The sequence below is a fragment of the Mastacembelus armatus genome, chromosome 13, assembly GCF_900324485.2.
Source record: "Mastacembelus armatus chromosome 13, fMasArm1.2, whole genome shotgun sequence".
Taxonomy (NCBI): domain Eukaryota; kingdom Metazoa; phylum Chordata; class Actinopteri; order Synbranchiformes; family Mastacembelidae; genus Mastacembelus; species Mastacembelus armatus.
The window spans coordinates 20131699-20142196 of NC_046645.1; the positions used below are offsets into that span (position 1 = coordinate 20131699).

General features: G+C 38.5%; 2 protein-coding genes across 3 annotated transcripts; one reads left to right on the forward strand and one right to left on the reverse strand.

Annotated features, from left to right (window-relative positions):
- Positions 1–2018: 2018 nt before the first annotated feature.
- On the reverse strand, positions 2019–4934 carry hmgb1b (high mobility group box 1b). Of its 2 annotated transcripts, none has more exons than XM_026299172.1 (5): positions 4819–4934; positions 3281–3436; positions 3020–3165; positions 2738–2912; positions 2019–2596 (listed from the first exon to the last, which is right to left on the reverse strand). In XM_026299172.1, exons 1-5 carry the CDS (start codon positions 4846–4848, stop codon positions 2462–2464), a joined length of 642 nt encoding a protein of 213 aa, XP_026154957.1. In that variant the 5' UTR covers positions 4849–4934; the 3' UTR covers positions 2019–2461. The 2 variants fall into 2 exon arrangements, with proteins under 2 accessions (XP_026154957.1, XP_026154958.1); XM_026299173.1 differs by having other exon boundaries at positions 4712–4850.
- Positions 4935–6083: 1149 nt separating this feature from the next.
- On the forward strand, positions 6084–10422 carry tex26 (testis expressed 26). Its single transcript, XM_026314390.1, has 7 exons — positions 6084–6096; positions 7064–7148; positions 7249–7405; positions 7486–7642; positions 9418–9600; positions 9707–9868; positions 9982–10422. The coding sequence occupies exons 1-7, from the start codon at positions 6084–6086 to the stop codon at positions 10113–10115; spliced, it is 891 nt and encodes a 296-aa protein (XP_026170175.1). The 3' UTR covers positions 10116–10422.
- Positions 10423–10498: the final 76 nt, after the last annotated feature.

Consider the following 10498-nt stretch of genomic DNA (forward strand, 5'->3'; position numbering starts at 1 on the left):
CTCTTTGACATCACGCTATGCAAATTCTGCAGCAGCAGAAAAAATCTTTTGGGACTTGAAATGCAGCAGATTAAGTTTATATGTGTTTCAGATGAAGTCATGCCTCATAATCTCTTCATTAATTAGTCAATTCAATTTCCAATTTCAATTTTATTTAAAGTGTGATTCACCAGTGATCTCATCACGCTTTACAAAAGAACATGAAAGCATATAATCAACTCAAAATATAAAAACACATGAAATTAATTGTAGATATAAAATACAAATGCATAAGTGCAATGTTTCTTTTTTAAATGAAGAATGAAGTAAAAAATACATGCTTGAAATACAGCACTATATTTTTGCTGAATCAGCCTGTTCTATAGTCCTTCCATGGAGTTTGTTATTGAAGTTACTCAGTGTCGATGAAACAGACTCTTTGAACAGTTTCCTTAAAGAGCTTTTCATGCTGCATGTCAGATGGGGGATTCATTTAGAGACTGTAACGAAGTCATTCAATGGGTGAAAGGAGAGAAAAGAAAAAACTGCTGCTCTGATTCCCAGGTTTCAAGAGTGCTAACATGACACAGTAGAACAGAATTTTAAAACTAAATTTAGATAAACAGATGATACCAAACAACCATGACACCAACATATTTGACATTAACAGGGGTTGTTACAATTCTCTAGTTTTTGACACACCAGAAAAACTATAAGCTTCTGTTTGCTATTCAAAACTGAATCACTGCCTCTAGGTGGTTACAGGCATGGTTTACTGAATTACTGTTAATTACTGTTACCGCATGAGAACAGGACCCCCATGATTACTGCTGTTTCCATTCAAAACACTAGCTGTTAACTACATCCTGGAAAGCTAAGGATAAAAACCTGTTTTTGTGTGAGGCCCACTGTGACTCTATCCAAAATTTCAAATACTGAGAGGAGGGCAGTTCTTTGTATGGCAAAGGGCAATGTCACTGAGAACAGACTGATAAATGGACATGTGAACCCTCTTTAAGAGACTGTGAGGCCACTGTGACTGTGAGTGTCTCCAGTTACAGGCAGAGGGAAATCTATCCCACTAAAGAATCACAAAAGGTCCATGCCGAGGCTTACTGGGGAAGGGCACAACACAAAAACACTTTTCTCTTGGACCAAAATGGTTGCACAACTGTTATTTTATTTTGGTTCATGTGCCAACAATTGATTCATCCTTTTATCACTATTAATTTTATTATATGAGTATTTATTTTGTTTGCAGTGTATTGTTGAATAGATTCAATTTTAAATATTTGGTGGCATTTTCTATAAAGTGTACACACTGTAAAATATGTTATACAAACCTAAATTACAAATATACCATTAGGTACTGAAACAAGCAGGTTTGCTTATCTTCCTGAGGGGAAAAAAATGCCATTCTATTTAATGTGACATTGCTCACTGTGTTATGATTTAAGGGTTATTCTTGTTAATAAAATGTGCATCTTATAAACAGCAGCTGATTTTATTTGTAAAGCATGGGACAGGAGATGCAGCTGTTTTTAATGAAATGTAAAAAGTTGTGATAGTGTAATGCCAATCCACTGCCACTTTTTAGTATCCATTTATGAAGGCTCAGCACTTGCATGCACACACCCTTAACTACATGAACTGCACAATTTACTTCATCATGGCGCCACCTTCTGGATTTCTTATGCTGCCTAAGAATTAAAAACCAGACATGGGAAACAAAGTTATGGAAGCTTGGCACAGGATGGCATACAAATCAGGAGATATGTAACACTAATTTGCAGGTGAATAAGCCTACAAGCTACAGATTCATTCATTCTTTCCAAATCACAACATTTTGGCAGTGGTTTTGGACCTAAAACTGCAAAAGCATATTTTAACATCAAATAAAAGTTTAAGTTTCCTGTAGTCATTTTATTTGCTGTTGACAATTTTACTGAAAACCCAGAATGTTTGAAATATTTGCGTGTACTTGATTCGTTACATGTGGCTGGTTGGTTAGAAGAAGAAGAATAATAATTTAAAAAATCTTAAAAAAAAGAACAACCTTTATTGAAGACATTCTTGAATGTCGACAGCTGCATTTGATAATAGAGTGGTATTCAAAGAACAATAAAAAGACATTGGGACAGCACATAAAAAAATATTTTTCAAAAGAAAAAAAAAAAATACACTACCAACTCAGAAATCTCATTTTTGAGTTGTAACACCTAAAGACTAGTTACTTTTATACTGATCTGGAATCCTCCTAAATTGTTACATGTATGGAAGGGATAAAGAACTACCACTAGAAAATCTCAAACTTAAGATATGTAGTGTTAACTTTACAAAAAAAGGAGAATAACACTGTACATCTTAAAAACATTAAATATACACATGTTCTTGTTCAATCTGACTTGTTTTCAAGATGGTGAATTGAGTATATTTGGGTTATATGGCATAAATGAAATTTCAGGTCTCATCCCTATGCAATCTACTCATCATCCTCATCCTCATCTTCATCATCCTCCTCCTCCTCTTCTCCCTCATCATCTTCCTCCTCCTCCTCATCTGCTGCAGCAGCTGATTCTGAATCCACTTTGCCCTTTGTGCGGTAAGCAACAATATCCTGTGGAAAGCATGATAAACGTGTTTATTGTTCAACAAAGAACTTGTACATGCTTTAAAAGTAACAATACCTGGTTCCATCAGCAATGAAACAAGTATAACCAAAGACAGTTCTAGCTTCAATGACACAGAGACATTTTACCTTGTCGTATTTCTCCTTCAATTTGGCAGCCTTCTTCTCATATGGCTGCTTGTCCTCTGCAGATGAACTGTTCCACATCTCTCCCAACTTCTTTGCCGTGTCCCCAATGGACAGTCCAGGATTCTCACCTTTTACCTTGGGGCGAAAGTCAGCACAGAATAGAAAGAATGCAGACCTGTGGATGAGGTGGGGGGGGGGGGGGAGAAATAAGTCAGTGTAGAAAATATAATGTATTTATTTCATGTCCAAACAAAAAATAAAAAATAATGCTGCGCCACATACGGTGGTCTCTTGGGGGCGTTGGGGTCCTTGAATCGTTTCTTCTTTTGGCCCTTGGGGGGAACGTAATTTTTCATTTCCCTCTCATAACGCAACTTGTCTTGCTTGGCCATATCTTCAAACTTGCCTTTCTCTTTTGGTGACATCGTCTATAGAATAACATAAGCTGCTTTATACAATAAAAGAGTTACACTTAATTGAAAAGACAACACTTTATTCAGACAATTCAACAGAGATGAAGGTACTGAGGGTCATTTATTTTACCTTCCATCGCTCAGAACATTTCTTGGAGAACTCTGCAAAGTTGACACTGGCATCAGGATGTTTCTTCTTGTGTTCTTCTCGGCACGTTTGCACAAAGTAGGCATATGAGGACATTTTGCCTCTCGGCTTCTTTGGATCTTTCACCATCTTGGTTCGCTAAATTGAGAAAAACAAATGTTTTGAATGAAATCAGAATCAGAAACAGGTTAACTGCCAAATAAGTGAGGGGTTCACATTATAAGGAATTTGTTTTGGTGAGATGGTGCAAACATAGAGCATAGACAGAACAAGTTACATATAACATATATTAAGTGTCCTAAATAAACAGTATAAATAAAATAAAATAAAATAAGGTGCAGTGAAATAAAAAATACTCTATGTATACTTTTCTTATTTACAAGGTGAAATGTATCCAGGGCGACTCATACAGGGAGGGGCCAATAACCCCACAGTCAGTTGTCTGCCTGCTGTTTTGTCAGTTCCATCTATTGTTTAAATGGGCTGGTGGGAGGAGGGTAACTTGGGTGACTGATGATCCATTGTATGCAGAGGCCAACATTATGCGTCTCTTAATACAACACTCAACTACACATTATTTTACAGGCGCTTCACGTCCAGTATCCATTCACAGTGACACAGTAAAGAGCTTGAGAGAAACAGTTCAGTGAGATACCAAAGCTCCCGTTGATCAACGTGGAGCCGGATTGGGCTTGTGGATGAATGCATTAGTATTAGCCAGCACCGCCTTTGATCGTCCGCTAGCTGTTAGCCATCATGGCCACGCTCTTGCTTTGTGTCCTCTTGCTTTTAGCATTAGCCTTCTAGCTGGGCTAGCAGAGTCCATTATTAAAATGGCTGATTACATTGCTAACAATTCCTACCGGACTGCTCTCACACACCCAGCGTTGTTGTAGCTTGTGAACCGGGTCCATATTTCACCTCAGTGGCCTGTCTGGGTGATGCAGGCTGTTTGATTTAAAGTTTCAGTGAGTGTCTCGGAGAAAGATGCTCTGTCTGCATCACCGCACCGGGGCTGCCTCAGCACCTGTCACCGGGATTAACCCACGTCCACCTCCGAGCTAGCGTTAGCTTTAATGGCAGGAGCGGCTACCTATCGCCGTGGGCTATGCAGGCTGTTAGCGGGGACAGAGCGGCGGACCTTACGCTGACGCTGCAGATAACCTGGTGACTGAGGGAGCTATCTTTTGTCGTTCATCACACTTTGTTCAGGTTACCATTTATGGCCACAGCTAATGTCGGTTAGCATGACAGTGTTTGGACACTGTGTTAGCATCACATCCAGCTCAGCCATGCAGCCAAACCCGTATAACGCCAGCGTAAAGGATGCAACATACATCGCAGCCCCCTGTTTCATTCATAAGAGTCACGTACTAGTCGCTTAGTTAATAAATTAACATTTACGATGCTTACCCCCACAACGCTATATAAGGCCAGCGGTACGTCGGCACGTCTGAAACAATGGGACGAATAGCACCGTCACTGCGCGGTCTTTTGGCTGCGGGGATCTCTGTGTTTACCGGGTGTGCGGGGCTCCGGCTGTAGGACATTGGCTGCCGCCAACTCCTTGAAGGATCTTATTGGATACTCGGTGTCTCAGTCCTGCTGCTTGTGCGGTTGGTTGTACAAACACAGCGAGGCGGGGGCGCCAAACCTCAATAGCCAACAGGCAGTGCTTTTATTTTGGAGGAGGGAAGGCAACATCATGTATGGGAGGCAAGTGCGGTTTAATAAATACACAAAGCATTTACTCAAGCAAAAGTAATTTTAAGTACGTGTAAGTAAAGTAGATAATTACCATCAACAAATTATCCTGTTATTTTTGTAGCCCTTTATTTGTTATAATAATGGATTATTGTTTATTATATGTTTATTATTATATGTGTCTATTAAAAGTTTTTTTTGGTTAATTTATTTTTCACATGTCAAAATCAAACCAATGAAGCAAAATTTGCAATACATTTAAAATAGATTACAAGAAGATGAACAAAGCACAAAATATTTTATTTGTAGGCCTATGTTATGGCATGAAGAAAAAAGACAGTCTTTTTAGAAATATTTTCTATTTTAAAAAATATGAGAAGAACACGTCTTCGTATCTAACAGAAAATCTTCCTCTCTCTGTAAAATGGTTTGGAAGATTAAGATTATTAAAAGATGTGGTTGAGTAGGAGTAGTCTGTGAATTAGCTTGAAAATAAGATCTGAAATAATATGATGGATTTCCCTTCCCCAAACCTGTGTCAATATGAATTTGTTTGAAAATTAATAGAATAAACTTTAAAAAGCTGATATAAAAAGTGGCTTGGATGTAAGATTCTAAATTACTTTATGTAGTAATTACTCTATAAGAATAATCTCTAAAAAATGTAATCAAGAAAGGAACCAATAATCATAGTTGAAATAAACATAGAGTGGAATTAGAATTTAAAGTTAATGAAAATGGAACTTAGTTTCAGAGTATGTACTAAGTTACTTTCCACTATGATCAATAACATACTCATGTTAAATTTTTAATACAACGTCTCCCCTGGTGAGCAACTCACGGTGGCTCTTCAACTTTTCTGGTCTCCATAACTACAGCACAACATCCTACTGGGATCCTCTCTAGCTCTGTCGAATAAAAGCCAGTAGGCCTACCTGAAAATAAAACTTTTCAGTTGGTATACACACATGCTCAAATTTACAATCGGCTACGATTTTCAGCAGTAAATGATCATCTAACAACGGAAATGAAATGGTTTTCATTTCACCGAAATCAAATATAACAAAAACAGTGGTCAACAATGGCAACCAAAGGTAAGGTAACCAACATGTGACATTTGATCATATTAAGTTCTTACATTTGTGTTTTGGTTTACAGTATTATGCCATTATGTTGTGTTATTAGGCTATATGATGTGGTACATTATTATTAGTTGCAATAATGCCACAGCATTATTTTGTAATGCGACTCTAAATTGCCCATAGGAGGGAATGTGAATATGCGTGGTTGTTTGTCTCCATGTGGCCCTGTGATGGACTGGTGACCTGTCCAGGGTGTACCCCTGCCTTTCACCCAAAGAGAGCTGGGATAGGCTCCAGCAGATCCTCATGACCCTAATTAGGAATAAGCGGGTATAGATAATGGATGAATGAATATTTTGGAATGCTTGCAAAATCATTTGTTATCGCTGCTGTAGTTATGCTTAATTTTCACTCACAGAATTATAAATAGTGTTGTGAAGTGTCATGTGTAATTTCTATATCCCTTCATCCTAGGGTGTATGTTATGGGGTATACTGTTAACATAGTCCTAAAAGGATGGAACTAAACTTCAGTCACAAATAAGATAGCAACTCAAATGCAACCATGTTTGTAGTAAATATGTAAATACAAAATGATGTCAGACAATATTACACATTATTATAAATAATAGAAAAAAGTTTAAGCAGAGTTAAATACAGAAGCTTAAAAAGAATTTCAAGCCTTTGTTATATTATCATTATTATTCTGGAAAATACTATGGTATGCAGTAATTTTTACTTGAATACTTAATTTACATGTTTTTTTTTTTTTTACTTCACTCTATCAAACCTACACTTGTAGGTTTGAGCCTCATCTAGTCCGCTGAATTATATGTGTTGACTGTCTTGTCATGTTGGGGTAATTAAACTGGATTTTTCAAAGACATAGTGCATCCTGCTTATAAACTACACCCTGGAATGACTGATGTATGCTGCATGTAAAGATTTCAAGGTTATGATCTAATAGTATTTTTTTATAGAGGGCAAACACTGGTGGGATCCATATGAAACATCTCATAGGAGACAATTTGTCGACCATTCAAACTCAGCTGCAGAGATTCTGCTGTAAGTTCTATTTATTGTCTTCTGGCCTCATAGACATATAGTATGTGTGCTGTTGTTTGTGTGCTTGTGCAATTATATGTTTATGTTAATCCATATGTAGGTGCCCAACATCAACATCATTTATGCATTCATTTTTATCACCTGGGCCTTTTGGTTCAACTATCTACAACACAAGCTTTTGCTGGAAGCCATTGTGTAAGCCTGAATGCATTCAGACAGCCTCAGGACAGAAACGAAACAACCCACATCCCAGTCAGGTTAGTATTTAGGTTGTGTTATCCTCAATTTTATGTCTTACAGTTTATTAAAAGCTTTAAGTCACTTTATTTTCCTTTAGTCTTTCATGATGCGAAGGCTGCCTAGGAATGCCACACAAAGTCTTGAGTATGTCAGATTCCCGTGGAAGCATCACCCATCTGAAGAAGAGATCCATAAGGCCCTGACAGCACAGTACCATTCCACCTACAGATGTGACTTTGTGGGTGTGCCTCAAGGTAGGACAGGTCTATGGATTCAGCAAGGGTTACAGTGGGTACGGAAAGTATTCAGACCCCTTTAAATTTTTCACTCTTTGTGTCATTGCAGCCATTTGCCAAAATCAAAAAAGTTCATTTTATTTCTCAATGTACACTCAGCACCCCATCTTGACAGAAAAAACCAGAAATGTAGAAATTTTTGCAAATTTATTAAAAAAGAAAAACTGAAATATCACATGGTCATAAGTATTCAGACCCTGTGCTCAGTATTGAGTAGAAGCACCCTTTTGAGCTAGTACAGCCATGAGTCTTCTTGGGAATGATGCAACAAGTTTTTCACACCTGGATTTGGGGATCCTCTGCCATCCTTCCTTGCAGATCCTCTCCAGTTCTGTCAGGTTGGATGGTGAACGTTGGTGGACAGCCATTTTCAGGTCTCTCCAGAGATGCTCAATTGGGTTTAGGTCAGGGCTCTGGCTGGGCCAGTCAAGAACGGGCACAGAGTTGTTCCGAAGCCACTCCTTTGTTATTTTAGCTGTGTGCTTAGGGTCATTGTCCTGTTGAAAGGTGAACCTTCGGCCAAGTCTGAGGTCCTGAGCACTCTGGAAGAGGTTTTCTTCCAGGATATCTCTGTACTTGGCCGCATTCATCTTTACTTCAATTGCAACCAGTCGTCCTGTCCCTGCAGCTGAAAAACACCCCCACAACATGATGCTCCCACCACCATGTTTCACTGTAGGGATTGTATTGGACAGGTGATGAGCAGTGCCTGGTTTTCTCCACACATATCGCTTAGAATTAACGCCAAAAAGTTCAATCTTGGTCTCATTAGACCAGAGAATCTTATTTCCCATAGTCTGGGAGTCCTTCATGTGTTTTTTGGCAAACTCTATGCGGGCTTTCATGTGTCTTGCACTGAGGAGAGGCTTCCGTCGGGCCACTCTCCCATAAAGCCCCGACTGGTGGAGGGCTGCAGTGATAGTTGACTTTGTGGAACTTTCTCCCATCTCCCTACTGCATCTCTGGAGCTCAGCCACAGTGATCTTTGGGTTCTTCTTTACCTCTCTCACCAAGACTCTTCTCCCACGATTGCTCAGTTTGGCTGGACAGCCAGGTCTAGGAAGAGTTCTGGTCGTCCCAAACTTTTTCCATTTGAGGATTATGGAGGCCACTGTGCTCTTAGGAACCTTGAGTGCTGCAGAAATTCTTTTGTAACCTTGGCCAGATCTGTGCCTTGCCACAATTCTGTCTCTGAGCTCCTTGAGCAGTTCCTTCGACCTCATGAGTCTCATTTGCTCTGACTTGCACTGTGAGCTCTAAGGTCTTATATAGACAGGTGTGTGCCTTTCCTAATCAAGTCCAATCAGTTTAATTAAACACAGCTGGACTCCAATGAAGGAGCAGAACCATCTCAAGGAGGATCAGAAGAAATGGACAGCATGTGAGTTAAATATGAGTGTCACTGCAAAGGGTCTGAATACTTATGGCCATGTGATATTTCAGATTTTCTTTTTTAATGAATTTGCAAAAATTTCTACATTTCTGTTTTTTTTCTGTCAAGATGGGGTGCTGAGTGTACATTAATGAGAAATAAAATGAACTTTTTTGATTTTGGCAAATGGCTGCAATGACACAAAGAGTGAAAAATTTAAAGGGGTCTGAATACTTTCCGTACCCACTGTATATGAAAACATGTCAGAACATCTGAACTTTGGGTATCAAAACACTCAGGTATGTCAAAATCAAACCGTCATATTTTTATTTTTATTTTGTTGTGGAACTTGTTTGGACAGGATACAATCATATTAACTATGCAGCAAAAAGACTTGCACCTATGTACGGCAGGTGCTATGTGCCGTTCTCTGACACAGAGATGACGGACAATCACCGCAAGCCAAAGCAAAAGCCTGAACTGTTGGGCAATCGCTCTCAGTACAGCTTCAGTGCAGAGCCCAACATGGCCTGCTGTGGTATTGGTAAGTTAAACACACACACACACACACTGATAATGCATATTAACACAGTAAAACACTATTTCTAATGATTTCTATTATCTGATCATCTTTTGTGTGTTCACAAAAGTTCCAACTGTAGTACAAAGGCACGTCCAAACTCAAAAGAAAAGATCAGATTTGACAACCTATGACAGGTTTTGTGGAAAGACATTCACCAATGCTGCATCTGTGATACAATCGCTGTTGCCCCAGGAGCTGCAGCAGTTACACAGGATTTTACCTGAGGAGGGTTGGTATCAAGTTACTCCTTTGAATGTTTGAGCATCTCTACAGGTTACTTCTGATTTTGTTTTTAACAGACAACTCATGTTCAGTGTCTGTTTGTGTCATTTGACTTTGCAGATAAAGAGACAATAAAAAGGGTTTTGAGCAAAGATGATTTTCCAAACCGTGGGGAGACAGCACATAAACTTCCAGCAGTTGTGCTTAATTCCTGCTCACCAAAGTGGATATCAAGCTGGCCAGGCCCTATCTAATTTTTTATACTAGTTTATTTTTGTAGGCTATGTATTTTGTGAATTTCTGTAGTCATTTTCCTGTTAAAATATTTAATAGCCCAAATAATATATCTTAATATAATTCATTGCAAATTATCAAAATCCTACAGAATTAATTTTCCATGCCATTTTGGTGTGAAACCTGTGTGTTGTCATTTCTCATCCCCCCATATTCATCTATCTGATATTCTCCATTCTAGCTGAAGTTTGATAACACAACAGTAAAAGACCTATTACAGTGATTTAATCAGTTCTGCAAAAGATATGACCAACAGTAAAATGTAAAAAGGCATCAGTATTAATGAGATAAACTGATATGAATTAAATTATCCTTTATAATTACCTGAAAATTGCTACAATGG

Bases quoted from the DNA above. Each gene is read 5' to 3' on its own strand.
- tex26 (XM_026314390.1), top strand. The intron at 7,149-7,248 runs GTAAGTTCTATT...ATCCATATGTAG, and splicing joins TCAGCTGCAGAGATTCTGCT to GTGCCCAACATCAACATCAT. The intron at 7,406-7,485 runs GTTAGTATTTAG...ATTTTCCTTTAG, and splicing joins ACAACCCACATCCCAGTCAG to TCTTTCATGATGCGAAGGCT.
- hmgb1b (XM_026299172.1), bottom strand. From the start codon at position 4,848: ATGTCCTACAGCCGGAGCCCCGCACACCCG. The intron at 3,437-4,818 runs GTAAACACAGAG...TTCTCAATTTAG, and splicing joins GCCGGAGCCCCGCACACCCG to CGAACCAAGATGGTGAAAGA. The intron at 3,166-3,280 runs GTAAAATAAATG...GTTATTCTATAG, and splicing joins AATGTTCTGAGCGATGGAAG to ACGATGTCACCAAAAGAGAA.